The sequence below is a fragment of the Aquila chrysaetos genome, chromosome 4 (genome assembly GCF_900496995.4).
Source record: "Aquila chrysaetos chrysaetos chromosome 4, bAquChr1.4, whole genome shotgun sequence".
Taxonomy (NCBI): domain Eukaryota; kingdom Metazoa; phylum Chordata; class Aves; order Accipitriformes; family Accipitridae; genus Aquila; species Aquila chrysaetos.
Genome location: NC_044007.1, coordinates 14,432,342 through 14,453,712, shown reverse-complemented (window position 1 = coordinate 14,453,712; position 21,371 = coordinate 14,432,342). Strand labels below are relative to the sequence as shown.

Genomic DNA, 21,371 nt, shown 5'->3' with positions numbered 1-21,371 from the left:
TTGACTTGGCCCAAAATGTCTGTTATGTTAGTGAATGGGGTGATACAAAGTCTCTATTCCATGTTCACAGAATAAAAATATCTCTTGCTACACTTGAAGTAATAAGATGTTTCTCAAATCTTGTCTTTTCTCAAGGTTGCCACCCCTTGCAGTAAACTCTTCATGCAGCTGGCTAACTATTTACAATTTAATACAGCACTAACAGTATGTTTGTCTGTTTTAAGAAATTGTACACTGCCAAGTTGTAGGAAGAGCTGGTATTAGTTCCAGCTTGAGTTTCCTTCCTTTGGCATAGATGCTCAGGTAGAGGTGCGTAATGTGACTTCTTGGAAAGGAGAATATGTTTGGGAGGCTGAAGTCAACATGCCTGAAGCTACAACTTATTCCTTCAACTGAGGAGTTACCTGCATTGAGCTACATGGTTTTATCTCATTTGTTGCCTGAATACCTTAAAAACCACATAGTGCCATTCAGTTTTTACTCAGCAATTATTCTTTCATCACTGCTGTTTCTTCCTCATTCAGCATAATGTCACTTAAACAACAGCAACCAAAAAATCCAGCTTTTGTCTACTTATGTTCTTATATAGTACACAAAAATAGTGGTGGGCAAGAAAAATACTTCAGAATTTTCCATTTATTCATAAAGTAACTTGCTTTAAGGATTTTCCTTCTGTATTTAAAGATGGAAACTTTTCTTTGTGTACCAATTATTTCCGTGTGTTACTAATGTAATTGCTATGTAATTGCAGTGCATATTAACTTGTTCAATTCTTATGACAAAAGTAAATTGGAAGCCACAAAGTTTAGTTAGTATCCAATCTTAGACTATTGGATGTCTTAGAGAGCTGCACATATGCAATATATGGTATTTTTCCTTTCCATTAAGTTATGGAATAGTTCAAAACACTCTTTCCCTAGTTGTCCACAAGAGTCATGTATTTGGAGTGCTAATTTATCTGGTGACATAAACCAAAGCCTTGAACTTGTCTGTAGTTTTCTTTTGGGTGACTGCTCTAATGTTGCTGACGGCCATTCACTTTTGCATTCCTGTAAAACCACTTAACGAGCTCTAGCTACTGATTTTTATCAGTTAACTGACTCAGCTTGGATTAATTTTTTTCCCTTTCTGCAAGAAGTGAGATTTTGTTCCACAGACAATAAAGGTCCAAAGAAATAAAGATATCCTCTTCAGGTTGGTGAATGTGTAGTAATTCCCATCAATATTTTGTTGTCTGTTCAAGTGTTAGATTTTTAACTTCCTTAGCTATATGTACTTTTCTATGCCAGAACGTTAGTCTTTGCACAACTAAGACACAGTTGAGTATCTCTCTCTGGTGAATAATTCTTTTATTCCTTATGGTTAATTGCTGTGTGGGAATGTCCATTCCACTGCACTGCCACCTTTGATACAAAAAGTACCCAGTGAAAATTGACTAGTTATGTAAAGACTATTCTGGCACAACTTTTCTAGTCTTTCACATTGTACCTCTGTAGTAAACAGAAAAACTTCTGGTGATTGTGTCCTTCTTTGCTTGTAAGATCTGTGATTGTTTTTTAGGGGCTCCCAAAATTTACCTGGTTTGGTGATGGCTAATAGCAATTAGACCAGAACTATGCTTCTTTGTTAGAAGGTGCTTTCATAAACTGTTAAGTTGAAAAGTAGAAGAGAATGGAATGACAGGGGAAGGAAAAAGATGGCAGAGAAAACAAATTCTGAAGTTCTAAGACATGATTTTTTTTTTTTGTCAGTCTTTGGTGTTACTTTGTTGCTCTCTGCTCTGCCTCTTAATCCCCATACAAATTTACCACTTAATCCAGGTAAAATGTGTAGCATTTTATGCATACTGTCATTGTTCAAAAATTTATTTGCTATTCCTTAGATGAAATAAATAATAAAAGGAATTGCATATTTTGCAAACTTCCAGGTATGATTTGTCACTCTTGGTTCATTCAGCCCCAATTCATTGTGACTTGCGTATATAGCTCAAAGACAGAATGAATCTTGAGAATGAATTAAAAGCTGTAATCCATAAGTACAGTCTGCTTGGCTTTCAAAACTTTTTGCCATAGTCTCTGTCATTTTATTACAATCACAGCATGCTGAATGTTCTTGCAGAAACCTGCCCAGAAAAACATTTTGCAATACAAGGGCCAAATTTTCAAAGAACTGGTTTTGTATTTGCAGTGATTCCTACACACACTCTTGCTTGCAGCCTCTCTTTCTCTAAACTTCAGGGAGGTGACGGGCACTCTGAAGACTAGGTCTGACAAGATTGTGCCCAGCAACTGGGGAAATGCACTGTTTGGGTGTAAGCCCAGTGCTGCAAATCAGAACAGTTTTGAGTGTGTGGAATTGGTGTGCTACCTGCTGTTTCTGTCCTCTTGCCTCTCTTCTTGAGCTTGTTCTCTGAAGTCTTTGAGAATGTGGAGGTGTTACTAAGCTGTTCTTGGTGCTTACATACTCTCTGTTCTGCGTTCTGGTGTTAAGTCCCTTAAGGCAGAGAACTGCAGAACCTGCCTTTGGTCTGGCAAAACTGTCCCTTATGGATTGAGAGGCTAGGTGCAAGGGAATACATCTCTTGTATTAAACCTCCAGATTTTTACTTCTAAGACCTAAAATGTTTTTAACAGTAGAAGACATGAAAAAAACATGACCCCAAATCTCAAAAAAACTACAGCCTGCCTCTTTCCTTCTTCTTTCTTCCCCCAAGCTGTTGGAAAAAGGAGCATGTAGGAAAAAGTAATCCATTCAGGACAGGTCTTTGGCTGCTGCTAGTGCCAGAGCTGCATTGACTGTAGCAGGTCAAATGGAGAGGCCAGAGACTGTTGGCTAGCACATTCGGCCTGTTGACTCAGATGTTCTGTATGCTGTAATCCTTATCTCAGAAATATCATGAGAACTCTTGGTATATTATATCTAGTGGACCAACCAACTGTGGGCATGAGCCTAGTCAATTAAGAGCTATCTTGGGCCCGGGGGAAAAGAAATTGCCACTTCGCCCCTTCAGATAATTTCCCTTATTTCTTAGACTTACTAACAGAAACCTTAAGGGTGGTAGTGGCAGAAACACCAATGGTTTGGAAAATGAAGGAGAAATTTCAGGGGGCTGTGGAGGTAGTGGGAAGAGGAGGAGTAAAGTTCATGGAGGAGTTTGTTAAGCTTTTCTAGCCCTTTCTGTTGTTCAGCCTCTGGGGAACTTCCCTGGCTGCCTTTTGCTCTAGATCAGTTAGTTCTGCGAGCCGAACCCTGTTCAAATGTATAAAGAGTTCCCCTTATTGGCAGCCTTGGATACCACAGGCTGTACAACTGGCAGCTCTGCCTCAGTTATTTGCTGTGAAGGAGGTATGTGGCTCCCTGAAACAGAGCAGAAATGCTATGTAGATGTGTTGTCCAGCATCTCTGGAGCTTGCCTGAGCAGAGGGATGAAAGCTGTGAAAAACTAGTTTATGTGCATAGATACAAAGTTGCTGACACTGCAGTAAGAACCTAGGGTGGATTTTCCATTTGTTCCTCTGTGCATTGCTTCACTGAAGTATCACCTCTTAATCGTTTTGTGCTTTTATTCATTTCACCTGCTGCTTCTATTTGAAACCTAGGTGATGGCACAATATAAATAGAAGCCAGATTTGCTTACCATCCAGATTGCCCCTGTCTAAATCTTGACTACCCTGTTCATGCCTTCTAGTCTTGAATGAGACTGAAGCAGTGCTTGCAGCTGGGCCAGTTTGTGTGCTGCTTAGGCCAGGTTTGCAAATTGGGCAGCTGATGTTCCCTCTGCCTTGTGCATGCTTATCTTTCCTCTTGGTTATTGTGTCTTCACAAGGCTTTGAAAATTTGGCCCTGAGTGACCTTAAATGTGGGGAAACACCCATGGCAATGCGAGGTAAAGGAGGCTAGGTAATGCATATCGTCAGTGTAAGCAAGGAGAGCAATTTTAATTCCCATATATTAACAAAGAGCATTTTTATTACCAGCTTTGCCTGCTAAACTAGAGTCTTAACATCTAACACTGTTTGTCTTTCTGTCCTCTGCTGTTAGGTTGTTAGTTTGTTTTTATAAAGAGATAAATAAAAGGTATGTCTGAGGGAAGTAGTGCACCTGGGGATGTCATTTTACAAACTAATAAACTGATGTATGTGACATTTTGAATAACTTGCATCCTTTATCATTAAAATTTTGTGTTGTCTTCCTATATGTGTTTGTTTGTTTAAAATTGGCGGTTGCTTTTTATTTGAATTTAAAATGTTGTTTTCTTTCCCCACTTGCAGTGTCCCCACCAACAAGACTAAGATATAATGTAGTCAATCCTGACAGTGTACAGATCTCTTGGAAAGCCCCCAAAGGGCAATTCACTGGATATAAGCTTCTTGTCACTCCAAGTTCAGGTAAAACAAAAGTCTGTATGTTCTCTTTTAAGGTGAAAGGACTGTCTTCCTAAGGTTGAACAACTTTTCAGAGGCTAGGGTCATCCTTCAGGGCTAAGGAACTGTAAGCAAGCTGTTGATAATGGGCTATTGGCTGGTCAACAGAAGAGAGAAATCAGTCTCACCAGAGGGTGGTCATAGGCATAGAATATGGCAATCAAATGCTTAAGGTAGTAGAAGTGGGTGGATGCTAGTTATGCTTCGTATGTAGTCCTTGGGAATTGTCACTGATCATCTGTCTTTACCTTTCTTCCAGTGGGGTGTAAGGAAGTCTAAGAAGTGTTCAAAGGAGAGCATAGGAACCCTATTTCAGTCAAAGCTTTGAGGTAGATCTCCCTGGGCTTTCTCCCATAGTGAGCTCCCCAGAAAAGACCAAAAAGATTTTAGACCAAACCTTAAAAAAAACCAAAACAAAACACAAAACCTTTTAAATTTTTTTGAATGAAGACTTGAAATGTAAAGATGTAATGTTAATTAATAGTTTTGCTGGACACTGTGGCTGTTCCATGAGGCCCAGATACAAAGGCTGATTGATTGATCTTAGAGTGTTTCTATCTAAGAAAACTGTTCCATGCCTTTTGTCAGGCTGCCTGACTTCTTACTTTTGTGGGATGTCCTCTGGCCTGGCTGTGTGGGTGGTCCCAAAAGTGGGAACACTTGGGTCATTGTAGAGCTTGAGGTAGTTTTACGTTATTACATTTACCATGCTATAAGAAAAGCAAACAAAGTTGTGTATTTGTGGGTTTTTTCTTTTCTCTTACAGGTGGAAAAACCAATCAATTAATTCTTCAAAACACTGCAACCAAAGCAATTATACAAGGTCTTATTCCAGATCAAAACTATGCCCTTCAGATCATTGCATTCAGTGAAGACAAGGAGAGTAAGCCTGCACAAGGCCAGTTCAGAAGTATGTGTCTTTTTATGCCTGACATGTGGAATTTATCAGATATTTAATGTAACTTTTGTAATTGTAACAAAGTCTGACACAAAGGGGGACAATGGAAAAACAGTTTCTTCTGTGGTGGAAGGCTAATCAGAGCCACAGATTTTAACTGGTACATAGACAGCTGGAGGCCTAAATTGATCAAGTCAGTCTTGCACAGGAGATTCTTGCTTTGGGCTATCTTTATTTCCACTGGTTTGGAATTCCTTTCTTCCCCATTCTGTTATGAAATTAGCCAGTATCTTGTGGAGAAGAATCTTCAGTGAGCGGAAACGAGAAGGGAAGTGCTATATTCTGATACTTAAAAAATTTCCTTCTCTTCTTCCAACTTTTTATTAAAACATTCTTATAGCTGTGCCAACTGGCAACTAGTTGCTAGTTCAATGATACTATGAAAGGCTGAATTCTTACTGGTCTCCAGCTGTTAAATATGTTTACAAATTATGTTTAAGACTTTTTTTCTGACCTACACATACTCTTAATGTCTATATCATAGTGATATATATGTCTTAGCTGATTTGTTTTGATCTGCATCTTAAACAGTTCAGTTAAATATGGTTAGTGGAGATTTGGTTGATAAAGACAAAAATGTGACAGTCTGGGATTACAGATGAAAGCCTACTGAATTCCCTTAACACTGAATATTTCTCACTGTCATTGCTAAACCACCTTTCTCTTAGAACCAGCACAAGATAAAATATGCTGCTTGCTTGATGTGGTGTGTGTCAAAGTCTTTCTAGCTTTTCATCACTGCAACTGTGTGTTTACTACTTTAAGTTCTATCCAGGTTAGGAAACCCATGAAACCACAGATTACTTTAACATTAAAGGGCAGCCCACAGAAAGGCACACTGACTTCTATAATATTAGCTGTGGCTGTTTTTTAAACTACCTCTATTCTTCAGGAAAAGTAGTGCTGGCAACTTGATTTAAGAATAAGGGGGTTATGTTCTATTTAGTATACTTTGTCTTTGCTGCAGGTGAAAACATGTAGTAATTAATGAGGCTGGAGTTTCATTTGACAATATGATACGTTGCATGAGTAAAACCAGATACATCAGGTATACAAATCCTTTTTTGCTATCCTGTATTCTATGGTTTTTTCCCCTTCTCTGACAAGTGGTCACTAATTCTTGAGATGAAAAAAGGTCAAACATATACAAAGCTTTGAGAATATCCTCTGGTTTAGTGCATTGGAAGTATGCTTTTAATGCTGCTGAGTTGTAACTGATGTACAAAGAATTCTCAAGCCTCCAATAAAATTCTATTGTTGAAAGAGTATTCTTTATATAGTCAGGTATACTTTCTTATTTTGGTGCTGCTTATAAGTTATTGTACTTAGTATATAATTAACAAAGATCACTTGGAAATTTTTTCCTTTTAAAATGCAGCCGTAAAAACATGCACTAGGTAAGTTTTCTTGTCTGTGTAAATAAGTAACACTGGTGTCTTCTTTTCTGTTCTTCCTATGTGGTTAGAATTTTGACAATTAGAAATGGTTTTCCCAGATCCAGAAATCTCTGTCAGGATGTAACCAACTTGTCTTCTATGAGCATTTTCAGACTTTTGTACTGTTTCTCTGGAGATTTGCTGCTCAACAGCACTAGCGTTAGAGGAGGCCATCAAGCAGCTCCTTCGCTTGCTCTTAGCCTTTTCTCAAAGGAATGCTCTTAGAAGGCTAAGCAATGGCATCCTTTTTGACTAGTATTATTCTGGTAATTTAATGTCTTTTATTTCAGCTGGAGACTTGTTTAGGTAAGGATTAGACTCAGAATTCTGAGTAAGACCTGGCATCATCATGGCTTTATCTGTAACCCAGCTAATAACCAAAATATACCTTGGTAAAAGCTGACTCCTCAGCAAGCTTGTTGACCTGAATTTTCTTCTGAACCAGTTTCACAACCATTTGCTAAAGGTAGAGGTGATGTACAGGTACACAAACTGTGTTAGTAAGGAGAGGAGTCAAAATTTCAGCTTTTTTTTTTTTTCCCATCAGTTTTCCTACCTCTATACCTGGAGCGTGAGGGTTATCACACTGAGAAGGTCACACTCAGATGTTTGACAATGGCTTGTTGTCTTCCTAAGACCTTAAGATGGTCTTGTGGTTACATTTTGGATTAGAACTTAGAGCACTCTTGGCTGTTTCAGATATTCCATATACTATTGGGTAAATTAATGAAATGCATTTGACTTTGGTTCCACTTCTGTAAAACAGAATACTTGTCTATTTTATATCATATGTTTCAAGAGACAGATAACCTTCTTTCACCCTCTCACAGTGTTTTTTGAGCGATGTAGCACAGACAGACTCTGATCCTGGCTAAGATTCACTGCCTGCTTGGATGAATGTCAGTCATAATCCAGCTTTACATAAAATAAAGATTTTAATTGGAGTAGAATTTTATTTTCTATGAAAGATATTCTCTGTTTCATTCTTTTAAGCTGTTCCTGGCCATTGTAGACAGCTGGGGCGTTGACACCAATTAGCGTTCCAAGGAAATTCTGAAAGGATTTTTTTTTTTCTAGTATGTGACTTTAGCAATGATTTTACCAGAATCTTTCGGACTATGAGTAGAGTGATACTGGCTACTAATGAATATTAGGAATTGCTAATCAAGCTGGGTTCTGCTTGACTGTTATGAGAGATCTGGGACATAATAAGGTAGGTATCCCACCCACTTGTGGGACAGGACACTGTTGAAGTCTGAGCTTTGGAGCAACTTTGCTTTCATGGGAGTATTTGGTGCCCTGAACACAGATTTGGGCATGGGATCTAAGCTGATTCTTTGAAGAGGATAATGTAACAGCTGGCTTATGTGCTTTTGTGTTAAATGACTTGGAGTGGAACTCTGCAATGCTGGACTTACCCCAGCTAGCTTTGCCAATTTTCTGGACTATATTTCCAGTACTGGATCTTGTCAGCGTGGGCTTAGGTGCTGATGTCACTGTATTTGGACTCTCCTTGTGTGAGGAGAGTCACTTTCGAGAACTTTAATGATGATAGGATGGGGAAAGATTCATAAAAAGAATAAACCCAAAGGGAGGGAGGGAAAACCCAATAACAGTCATTTGTTACCTAAGCATATTGCAAGATGTTGCGTGCAACTTCTTTATCTGGCAGAAGAAAATTACATGCTTCTGACTGCACTGCTTCTAGTTTGACTGATTTTTTTTTTTTCTCCCCCCTTACTTTTCAGTTAAAGATATAGAGAGAAGAAAAGAAACAAGTAAATCCAAGGTGAAAGATCCAGAAAAAACAAATGCGAGTAAACCAGCTCCAGAAGGTCAGATCATAACACATATGACTTGTGTGATATTCTGAAAATAATCAACTTTTTTATATAAGTTGGCCATTGTATAGATTTTCTTTAAGTCAGTACTTTAAGTCTGATTCCCAGGGTTATGTTAAACAGAAGGGAAAAATCAGTATTTTCAGGAATATTGGAGAGTTGCTGCAACAGAAGTATTGCTTTTAGTTCTGTGTTTTGCTTTACCACTTTATACAGTAAGGACTAAATACCACCATGAACAGTATAAAAGCAGTCTTTGAACCTGTATTAAAAAATCATGTTGCCCCTACTTCCCCACTGGGTGCACTTTGAGTAGTGAAAGAAGTGCGTGCGTGTGTATATACATATTAATAATTTCATATCATCTTGGCTGCAAGACAGACTTGCAGTAATAATTCCCATCTAAGGTCAAATTGGTATTATTGTATTATTAGGCACATAATAACTTGATAACTCTGTCTGAATGTAGGTCATATATATGAAAACATTTGAAATATTTTGTCCAGTTGCAAGGAGTCAATCTTCTGGTGAAACATGATATTGCTTGTCATGAGAAGCTCGTCTAGTATGGACAGGAAAATCTATTTCAAGCATAATATATAACTCTATTTCCTGTTATTCTAAAATTCAAATAACATCTTATTTATGAAGTAACCCCAACAGTAATTATTCCCTTCAGTGGTTATTTATGATGTACAGAACAAGCACAGACGAGAATAGCTTGCTATGACCTTAAATAGTCTTTCTGTGAATAAATTGGACAGTTTCAAGAATCCCATTTCTCCCATCTCTTTTAGCTCTGCCTCCTACTAATGCAAGTATCAAAGACCTCACCCAAAGCTTCTTGAAGCCCATGCAAATTTTTCTCACTTCAGTGGGTTTTTCTTCTTACCATACATACTTCCGTCATGTTGTATTTATTAACACTGTACAAATTTGTTTCCGTACAGCATTTCTCAAGCCAAAGCATCCTTGAATTCATCACATTGGGTGCATTGGGGAGAATGTTTGCTAGTATTTACAACACTTAAAGAATCAAGTTATACCTGCTAGGGCATGATAGGGTAGTGGATAGGTGATCTTTCTTTCATGTGTAGAGGAAGACTGAGTTGGAAGAAATGAGAGAACTAAAGAAGGAAAATGTGATTTGTTTTCTTAATGAAGGACAAGTGATAAAAGTTGAAGAAGGGAAAACTGGGCCTGTAATAGGAAAATGTTGATTAACTGCAGACAGAGGAAAGTGTCTGCCAGACTGTGGGAGAGGATTTATGCTTTTTCAGGGAATAGGGGCAAAAACACAGTTGGCAAGAGGAGATTGGATCTGCAGTCTCTCCACTTTTAGGATTCTTGTTTACTTGAAAAGTCTTTAGCTCAATCACTTTCCTCCTCCCTGCACAACTTTTTACTCATCTAAACTTCAGTTGTATTGGGGCAGTTTGTATCAGGGCAAAATACACTTCCATCCAGCACTTGTGAAAAGCTATTGCCTTACACTTACTGTAGCAGGTTTTACTAGAAAACTGGGGTATATCTTTGAAAGAAAGGCAAAGGTTACAAACTTCTCGATCAGCAAAACTGACCAAAAAGAAAAAACGTTATGCTAATTTTTATGAATTCTTGATTTTGTTTAGCTCTATTCCCAACCCAGCTATATTTTAATGTAAAGTAATAGACTTTTTTCCTACTGTCTAGCTATTGCATATTTCTTCCCTTTGCGCAGTATAACGATTATTCAAAGTGATGGAGATTCCAACTGAATGACTTCAGTGGGAGTAGAGTGAGAGTCCAAGCAAAAAAGTTCTGCAGAAATAACAGCATCAGCAAAAAATGTGTAGCTGGGGTAGAAGTGAATTCAGAACTGATACACAAAGAGTAATGGTATCAAAACTTTCCTAGTTTAATATATAAAGACCGTTCCACCTCAAATTGAAATTGGATCAAAAAAAAATAATAATAAGGAAGAGTCTGTGAAAGAAATGGATTAAAGAAATAAGAGCAAAATTTTATGGCAAAACCATGAAGAATAACTTGATCCTCTGCAGATGTTTGGCAGGAAATTATTTGAGTATGACCAAATGAATTCAGGCCAGCAGTTAATTGGTTTCATAACAATTTATTATGTGGCTAAATTTGGTGGATTTAATAGCAACCTTGCTTCCTTCTGTGGCTGTGTTATATCCTTGATCAAGTTGGTAAGACCTTAAGAGTTAACAGTACAAAAGAAATTATTAGGTAGTATTGTATCGTATCTGAAAACAAGAGCAATCTTTGCCCACCAAACAAATTGAAAACAACCGTTGTCCAGATTGGTATTGTCAGTGGTTGTGGCTTCTGCTCTTGTCTTGATTGAAAGAATAGCAAAAGCCTATTTTACCGTTTCTGCAAGTATTAGAGTCAAGTTTTGATGTAAGGAGGTGCCTTCTGTGAACATCTGCCCCACTTGTTACAGAAGGATGTTTACATAAGAAGAAACTAGAGTGTCTTTGCAAGCCTTAGAAAGGCAGAAGTCATCAGTCATTCTTCTGCATATGGAGAATTTTCTGGCAAAATTCTCCAGTGTCAATATTAGGACAGATTTGGCAGTTAGTAGGCCAGAAAATCTGAAATCAATGTTTTGGGACAAAACTAATAAAGCACAGCAATACACTGCTCAGTGTGTATGAAAAATCATGTGGACTCTCTCATTAATGCAAGGTCCAGTTTGTGCATTATGATAACTCATGTATCCTGCTGATTTTCCTGAAAGGCACAAAAGGCACATAATCATAGACATTTGTTGTTTATAAATACTTAGCTAATATACTTGCTTCAGGGTCATATAATAAACCACAGAAATTTCACTTTCAGTTTCAGTGGGACAAAGATTTCACCATAACTCTTCTGCTCATAAAAACCAGCTCTTCATTAAGAAATACAAGATGGATAACTATATTAATGATTCCAGGTGGTTTCAAAGCTTCTCACTCTTATTTGCATCTGTGGTTTGGAGGACTGATTCTGCAGTGCTGTCCACTATTTGATTGCCAACTGTCTGATGCTCTAGGTAGTGCTGGGAGGTATGGATGTCTTCTCCTAAACTCCCAAATCTACTTTTTTTCTGCTGTCCTTAAATTAGATTGTACTTGGGTTTCACTCTGTCTTTCTGGAACTCTGTCAGTGGCTTGTGTGGCTTGCTAGTAATTTTTCCAGCAGCTTCAGTAACCTAGATTAAAATTTTCCATCTATTCCGTCCTGCCCATTCAAGTAGTTTGAAAAGATTTACTCCTTTCTTTCCTGCTCAAAGTACTATGCTCTTATCTCAAACAAACCTCCAGTGTATATCCAGTAATGTCATTGTGCCAAATTAATTCAGGTTTAATGTCTAGCACTCATCCATCAAATATTCACTTTATATTTGATTTCCAGAAACCTTCTCTAGTTCTTCTGCACAACCACTTTCAAGTCTTGACTCTCCTTTCTATATTTTTCAGAACCTGTCAGTTTTCAGCTTACTGATTTATTGCTGCTGTGCACGCTTATATTAATAATGTCAGAAGCCTTTTCTCTTTCTCTCTGTTGAGATAAAGCTCACAGACTCAGCTGCTTTCAGCACGCACTGATATTTGAGTAGTTGTACCTTGGCGCTTCTCCAACTCCCTCATGTACAAAGCTCCTTTCTGTACAGCGACAGGGGTTAATACATTCTGTGCCTTCTCAGATGTTTTACAGTTTCTCAGAGAGCTTCTACGAGTGATTCTCTAATCAAATCCCTTTGGGGAGGGGAGAATCACAATGTTTTGACTATCTCCTGTGGCAAATATACGACTATATCCATTCTCTGCAGAGTACTTCGCCGTGTGTCTGAAATGTTTTTAGCCACCCATTTCAATAAAAACAACAAAATACTAAGGGCCAGTTTTATTTTCTTGCTTGTGGACATTATTTTGGGGGTTTTTAGTTGAGAGGTGTGGTAAATTAGCCTAGGCTAGCAGCCAAACTCCCACCTAGCTGCTTGCTCACTCCCCTCCCCAGCAGGACAGGAGAGAAAATGGGAAGAACAGGAATGAAAAAGCTCAGGGGTTGAGATAAAGGCAGGGAGCCTGCCTACCAATTACCATGGTAGGCAGACATACTCAACTGGGGGAAAATTTACTTGATTTATTGCCAATTAAAATAATAAAAAAAAATTAATAATGCATGTAGTGGGAAACAAAAAGACAAACATTAAAACAACAGCTTTCCTCCCTGCTTTCCCAGGCTCAACTTGACCTCCCCCCTCCTTCCAGACTCCTTTCCTCCTCCCTTGTTATCACTGCAGGTTACACTCAGTCCAAGTCCCTTCAGAGAGGAAGCAAGCCATGCAAAAGGGGTGTTGAGGGGTTATGATCAGGACATAGTGGTTTCTCTCTGCCATTCCTTTCTTCTCACACCTTTTTCCTCCTCCAGTATGTGTCCTCCACAGGCTGCAGGGAATATCTGCTCCATCATGGAGTGCCTCATCCTCCGACCTTGGGGTTCCATCTGCTGTTCTTCTCTCTTTTTTTTCCCCTCCTCCTCTCTCTGCCTGGCATTTTCTGCCCTTTCTTAAATATGTTTTCCCAGAGGTGCCACCCACAAGCTGTGCAAAGGCACAGGGTGGCCTCTGGTCTCTTCTCAAAAAGGCCACCTCTGCAGCTTCCCTGCTGCCAAACCTGGGCAGACACTCAATACAAGAGGTCCTCTATTAATGCTCTACTAAAGTGTTTACACAGTCTTAAACCTGTCCTGTTCAGAAATTCCCTTATGCAAATCTCAAATTGGGATGATTTAGGACAGCATAGATCATGTATGGACCAGATGTCTTCTGAATCAAGTTTTCACAGGATAAGCCTTCTACAGACTGTAGACTATTAAAATGATGAGAAATAAGCTCCCATAAAAGATTATGTGATTTATGTATGATGCAATGTAACAGTTACTTTCTCATCATAAAGTACATGTAATGTAGTCATATAGTAAGTATGACTTGTTAGGGAGGTCAGAGATCTTCACTGCACAGCACAGAACATGCTGGTTAGTTCAACCTTCCCAGATGAAAATTGCATTTCATAGCTGGAGCAAGTCCATTAGGGGCAGATGTGGGGTTTTTTTTTTTTTTTTTGACTGATTCCTATGAAAATCTAGTGATGTGTGGCCTAGTTAAAAAGCCTGGGAGAACTGCAACTTTTTAAATCCCTTAGATGGTTCTTTCTGATGGAGTCACCTTCACCACAGGTCAGGAACCAAACTGGCAGAACATTACCTGAGCTGCCTCGGCTGGTGTGGGCCTAGCTGGATGACCTGAGGAAAGAGGTATTGCACCTCAGTTCCTTGCCCAAAAGGAGTATACGGGAGGAAGCTCTAGGGTAAATCAACTGACAATAAAAGCTAGATCGGAGTTTCTCATCATGGAAGACAGAGACAAGCAGGTAGAAGTTTAGGAAAGAAAATGTATAGCTAATCTGTTGGGTCATGGGTATAGAAAGGACAACTAGAAATGGAAAAATTAGACACTGGGTGAGTGAAAAATAATGTAGAAATCATAGTGGGCCTCAGAGATAGGAAAAAATTGCAGAAGCTTTTTTAAATGAGCTGTGTAATGCCATACCTTGTCTGCCACAAAGTATAATAGAAAGGTGCAGATGCCAGATTATATTATCTGTATGTAGGTAATATGAACTATTGTTAAAAACATTGAATAGTGACTTTGTGTATCTTGATCGATATTCCTGCATTTGTATATTAATTTAAATATAAATGTTTTTGAGGAAGAGGTAAAAATGACCTGTAAGGATAAACAAATGTTTCCTTTGAAAGAATTTAATAGTGATCTTTACTAGCGATCTTTAGTGAATTTAATATTATTAGTGATATTATTATTATGGATACAGATATATATACATACAAGTTATAAATATTGTGGAGAATGGCTGCTCAAGTTCCCTTTGACACATGCTGGTCCCACGCATTTTGTGTTCTTCACTACTCAGTGCTGCCCAGAGAAGAGATTTTGGTTGTATTGTACTAAATTTCAAGTTTTTAGCACTTTCAGGGTTCAGTATCAAAGTCTCCTGGAAAGAGACCTTGAAGCCATCTATCATGTGATACTTAGCTGCTAAGTATTAATAGGAATAAGTATGCCTGCAGTTTCTTTCAGGTGAGTGTGCTCTGCCAGTGCTTTGAATCATGCAGCAACAATGTCTCTTTGGTGCTGGATCTTTTGTAGTTTTTCTTGTGAACATAACTTTTAGCTTCCTGATCTATGTCTAGAAAACAGGTGGAGTTCTCAGCTGACTGAAAAACTGTGTAGACATATCCAGAGTTATCCTGTTTTGCAGTGAGATAGTTTTTGATTTTTTTTTTGTCTTCCCAATGTATGTTACATTATTAGTGATATCATTTACATTATTTCTACAATCTTTCAAAGTAAATGTTTCTGAATGATTTTTTTTCATATTTTTTCTTCCAGTGCTATGCACACTATCAGATAATGCAAAAGGCATATCATTCCTCAAAATGACATGATATACATATCTGAGGTTTCTATTATAATAACTCTTGCAGTGAGGTCACATCAGTCTTCAGATAGTGACAGAAATGAGAGGTGCAATAAACTTGAAAAATACGCTGATTTGCTTTCTTCTTCCAATACTGCTATCACCTTTGATGCAAATAAGCTTTGACATTCACTCTGTAGCTGTTGAATGGCACTATTTAAGCAGAGTAGGAACAAATCTGCAGAGGTATATTAAGATACTATTCAGCAGAAGAGACTAATTATCTAATTTATTAACTTGTCTGTTTAGTTAATGTCAGATGCTTCAGTAAGTATTACTACAGTGTGAAATGAGTGCTATGAGGTTTTTGACTAAGCCACAAGAATGAATACCTTCTGAACTTCTCTGTTGGCTGCATTTCATAGTTTTACTCATTTCATCCTGGCTAATGTAACTGCAAATGTTGGTTTTAGTCATGACATTTTTCTATTTTTTTATTACTTACTGAACTCCTAGGCTATGGAACTCATTAACTATGTCTTTATGCAACCTATAATTGGCCTTACTAACAGTGTTTCCTTGAGCTTTCTGGAGGGCACCTTAGCTCTTGTATTGTGAGCAAGTAGAAAAAAGAGATTGTAACTATGTTGTGCGGGTGTTTTTTTTCCCCAGTGCCATTCTGTTCTTCCTAAAGAGTCCTTATCTTCTCAGCCCTTGCACTTTAATCTGCTTCGGCAATCTGAGGGTAAAAGCAAGGTTTATTGGAAAGTACTTGGCTTTTCCACTGTTGATATGATTTCTTTTTTGTGTTGTGTTAGGGATTACTGAATCCTGTAGCCAAGTAGAAGCATGCAGGGTTGCGCCAGCTCCATGCCCCCAGATCCAACCAGTAGCAAGACTGAGCCTGTAGTCCCAATAGGTCTGGGGTGATCAAGCACAGGGCTTGGCCAAACAAGTACTAACCAGCCACCTGTGTAGATGGAACTGGCCCCCTTTATGCCTTTATCTTTCTATTTTCCCATGCTTGTCCCTCCCCAAACTACCTTGATCACTCCCTTTTGTTGCCTTTGGTTCCTCCCCTAAACATATCATACTAAATCTTGTACCATCCCCAGATACTCCTTCCTGTATCCCATAAGTCTCATTACCCCCTAAGCAGTAACCCCCCCCCAGGCTGAACCATGAACAGACCATGTTATGATGTACAAGTTATAAGAATGTGAGTACAAGTTATAAAAATGTGTTGCTGATCTTGGAAGATACCAGGAAGATGAGACCCCTGTAATTAATGTTTAGTTTCTGGGTCTATGCTGTACTTATACAAGAGGCAAACACTGAACTACTTGGCCTGAGGCTGCATAATAGGTAAAGCACAAGGTCACCAGGGAGGTATCTTGTGACTTTTGATAATTCTGTGATTAGTATTTGCTGATCAGTGTTTTTGTTTGTTTAAAGTTTCTGCTTTCCTTTTTTTTTTTTCCCCCCAATGTAGTGCAGTATAATATCAAAGAGTCACTTGAACTAGATGCAACCAAGTTTACTACAAAACTAATTGCAGTGCAGCTATGTTGTCCAGTACAGCACTCTCCCTGGTGAATGCACTAGCCTGCTTAGAACTAGCTAGCTCAAGGACTTCTACCTTATTCTCTGTTACAAAGTGTAGACATAACCCTGGCCATTAGTCTTTAGTGTCAGTTTCTTAGATGCTGCAGAATAGGGGTAGATGCATTTCCTACTTCGGAGATATGGTAAGTTCTTTAAACATTGTGGAATACTTCAATATGATAGGTTCAGTTTTGGACATGTGTAAATTAAAGTCTGCATCAAAAAGTATAGTGAAGTTTAGAACTTTTGATTGCATTTGTCTGAGTGGTAGGCTACTGTCTACATTTTCCTAAAAGATACATCATACTGAGACTTGAATATTTCATCTTTGTAGTGTCTGTAGGATATGTGGGTGCATTACCTTGTCGTGTATGAAACAGGATGCATGTCTGCTGTCATTTAACTGCCTCACAGCTGGGGACACATGCTCTGTGTAGGCTGTTGAGTTACTTCAGGACTGCTTTTTTTACAGTTTACTTTTGAGTTCTGTGCTTACCATCTTGACAAGGATTTTAGTAGTCTTTACCAAAAATTGCTTTTCAGCACTGTGTAGCATGCAGTGGCATGCAGTCCTTTGACATGATTGTGAATAGCTCTTGTGTGTGTGGTGTATATCTGCTTGTTCTAGCATTTGCTAATCAATTAAAGGTAATATGAACATAAAAATGAATCTATTATCTATGTTTCTTTGGGGGGGTTGCCTCAGATCCTCATGCCTGCCTTGAGAAGACTGGGGAATGCTTGGACCGTGCTCCAGCATTTTGAGAACATTTTGAATGACCACAAAGCTTTGGCAAGCATTTATAATTATGCTCCCCTCATCACACTCTTCTGACCGCTCTGAAGCTGCTTAGACCAGGAATAATTTTATATACCTATTTTGGTTTCAGACTCTGTCACTTTGGCTTTGGACTCACTTGGCTTTGTTCTGTCCAACCTTAGCCCACGCAGAGGATCCATGATACATCCTATCTCACCTTTCACTGCAGCACCTGACCATCTGGTCTTTGCCAATAGGACTCTCACTTAAATGCCTGCAGCCGGTCTGGTGTGTCAGTGGTTTTGCTGCTGGTCAGATCACCATCCTGATGTGGTGCTAAAAGATCGCTACTCTGGACTCCACTTAGAACCTGCCCAGTAATCCTATCAGCAGGCTCCCATCCATGCTAGGTTTGCAGAGCATGTTTTTTTTGACAGTGACTATTTTTTAACTTGTGCCATGCAAGTGATGGCTTTCCATTCTTCTTCTGTGTGACTCCTCATGGACATGTTCTTTCTCAACTTCAGGTGATGCAAATAGCTGTTTAAAAACAAGAGATGAAGTAGACTTATCAGAATATACCATTTCTTTTTTCGACGTATGAATTTAGGTTACCCCATCCAAGCCATGTTGGTTTCTGTGCTTCTCAGAAGGTAGAATTTAATGAGAGGGATCCATTAAGTTTCCAAGCTAGTCTATAAACCTGTGAGCCACCATGCAGAGCTTTGTACATTAGAAATTCCTTGTTAGTCACTGGAGGACTTATTGGAGGACTCTGTTGCAAGGAAACTCATGGGTAAACTCCCCTTTACTGTCTGGAAGGTTTAGCTCATTGTGCTGTGGATGATCAATGCTTATTCCAGGAGTTCATCATACGAATTTCTCTGGAGGACATAGCTAAGCTTTTGTATTCTTTGACTACTACTTGCAACTTGGATTTCCTTTTGCAATGGCAATACTTTTATGGACCTGGCCAGGATCCGTCGGCAGACTCCTGCTTCCTGCCTCCCACGACTGGAAAACCTGGTAGGAAGTATCAGCACTGCCATGGACAGAATTCTTAAATGCTTTTCCTTTGCCATCTTTTTGGTAGTTGCTTTGGAGCAAACCAAGCAAGCTACATTTAGAGATTGCAGCATTTACATCTGCCATCTGGCCAAACTAAATAGCCATTAGTTTACTTGCAAGTGCGTTGAAATCATCTCAGTAAGAGAGAAATACGTTCTTGAGAGAAAGCAAGCTTGAAACTGAACACCCAAAAGGGGCTATGAAGGCTGGAATTGGGAAATGGTTCACTCTGAGTAGTGCACTTTGATCCTGACAGAAAGAACCCCTGACTGAAGTGAGATCAGGGAAGACAGAGGAAGAGAGAAAGATTGAGGAGGGAGTGGTAGATCTTAACATAAGAGGGGTATCATATATTTTGTAACTGCCTTGTCTGTTTTGGTTATCTGTAAAATTGTGAATAATTTTATTTATTTACCTTAGCCTGGTTTGAGATTCAGTATTAACATGGAGGTTGCTGGATCCCTTCTTCAATTTGTGTATGCCAGACAAACTCTGGATTTGTTCAGAAAATAAAAGGGTTGGCATTAGAAATTATGGCCAGTCTCCATTCTTACCCAGGGATTCCACTTATCTCCTGGCTCCTCCTTTCTGCAGGAGGAACTGCTTTTCTTCCATCTGTCAGTATGTTAACATCAAATAAATGGTTGTGGTTGTGCATTACCTCTCATACAGTGTTCCAGGCCAGGCAGAAGCTGGAGATTGGACAGATTGCCTTTCTGTTATCCACAGTCTTCCTCCCTGTCCCTCTTTACGAACTCTCCCTGAATGCATCTGCTTCACTGAAAAGTAAACACAGCATTGACATAGATATCTAGGGAATCCGTAGCTCAGGAAAAAAAAAAAAAAAGCTTTATAGCTCTCTTTCTACTCTCTCAGAGTAGAAAAAGAGACTTAGCCTATCTTGGACCTAAACATAAGTTTCAATTTTGTCATAAAGTGATCCAGCTCCTAATATCAGAACTACTCAGGTTCATAACCCTTGAGTTATGTTTGTCCTCATACTTCTGCACCGTAAATATGTATAACACTTGGTAAGTCTGAACCATTACCAACTGAAAACCTCCTGTCTGGGCTTTTTTTTTTTTGGTAGTTTTCCCTAAGGCACTGACCTTTTATTGTGCAATCTATTATTGGTTGAAGCGGGATACTGCTATTCATGTTCTTGAATGACTGATTAATAGAATTAAATGAACAGTCTTTCATTCTCTTCAGACTGTTTTTCATCTCTTCAAGTCATTAGCTCTTGAGCATCCATCCCATCCACAGTGCGCTGGCATGGCTAGATTCTGGTGGCAGCAAGAGACTGTTACCTTAAGTCAGATTCAGGGTCTGTGTTGACATGCTTCATTATTGAAATACTTTCGTTACTACCACGCTGAGACACTCCTTAACAGTTCATCGTCTGGTAGCATGAATTCTCATAATCTGGAGTCTGTAGGCTTGCTCATGACGATGTATATTCTAGGCAAATATCTCAGTTTATCATGAGTGATGCTTGTCTTTGATATAAGACACTACATAGTCTTTGAAACTGAAGCTACATAGCAAAGAGTTGAAACTGGGCAGGTTTTAAAATTTGTACGGCAACCTTGAAGGGAGAACCAAAGAAAGCTTTGGGGAGGTGGTAGCAGACAGATACATTAATAAACACTGAAGTGCATTACAAGACCCTCTTGTAAGAAAGCTACAATCATAAAGGATTGATGCATTCATCAGCAAACTCATCATGGATTTGCATTCCAGTTGTATTGTATACCCTGACGAACAAGCTGCATTGCTTTGTGCTCTGGGCAGCAAAATGGGAGATTAAGGTTAATGTTTTGGTATCTCTTTTCAGGGACTGTGATCCTTGAGATGGTCTTGTCTTGAATGCAGCTAGAAGGTGCCAAATCAGCTGTCTGCTGTACAAGTTCCCTTTTAAGGCTGTTGCTTACACTTTGAGAGGGGAGGAGTCTTGTTTCACAGCCTGTCCCGTTCATCTGATACTAACACTGTTGATCAACATCAAGCAGGAGCTTGTACTGAGGAGAGATGATTTCAGGGTCATTTCCACCGTCACTGCATAATCTGAGTTCTTCGTGTTCTTTCTGGGCCTGTTGATGCATTTTGTTGATGCTGATTCTGGGCTCTCTCATGTCAGCACCCTTTGCCTGGTGCCCTGTGTGCCGAGTAAGCCTTGGTGTTACAACTGAGCTATGCCTCTTGGTTAAAAAGGTGCTAGTTAGTAGCTGAAACAGAACTTAACTTACCTGGCTGAGTGGTCCATGTTTTCCATCTCAAAGGTGTTCTTGCCTGTCTGGTTAGCTGTACTGCTCATGCTAGTCTGTCTGCATATAATGAGGGAGTCCTGTTTCCTTACCCGACTGCTGGGTTTCACGTGTGTGTCTAGCTCATGAAGTGTTTGTTTGGCTCATTATTCCTCAGTAAGTGGAGCCATGGTATTCTTGTACTCGGCTCTCCTGGAATCCTCAAAAGAGCTTCTCTGGAGCACCAGCTTGATGCCTGAGCATATTTAGTTTCCTTGTATGCAGGAAAGTTAGCAGAATTAGGGCTGCATAGTGGTGCAGACAGCTGTTTCAGAAGTAAATGTTAGTCTCAGCGCCTTTGCTTGGGTTTGGTTTGTTTATGTGGTTAAAAATGTGTGGTAAAATTTCTGGTCTTTTGCACTGATCTTTCTAGTAAGTATGATAAAGGAAGGAAACTGTAAATTGTGAGCGTGGGGATGGTAGTTCCTTCAAAAAGACTAAATTGGCTGTGGCCTGTGAAATACTACTTATATCTTATC

General features: G+C 39.1%; 1 protein-coding gene across 8 annotated transcripts in view; it reads left to right on the top strand.

Moving 5' to 3' along the window:
* Nucleotides 1-21,371, top strand: part of COL14A1 (collagen type XIV alpha 1 chain) — a 135,443-nt gene that overhangs the window by 5,657 nt on the left and 108,415 nt on the right. For 7 of the 8 annotated variants that reach the window (XR_003923002.1, XM_030011622.1, XM_030011623.1 and 4 more), the window contains exons 3-5: nt 4,272-4,388; nt 5,191-5,334; nt 8,567-8,653. The exons of the other annotated variant lie outside the window; for it this stretch is intronic. Coding sequence is in view for 6 of the 7 variants with exons in the window: in XM_030011622.1 (XP_029867482.1) it covers nt 4,272-4,388; nt 5,191-5,334; nt 8,567-8,653 (348 nt within the window). In the remaining variant the exon portion in view is untranslated. The remainder of the gene's footprint in view (nt 1-4,271; nt 4,389-5,190; nt 5,335-8,566; nt 8,654-21,371) is intronic. 8 annotated transcript variants of the gene reach the window in all.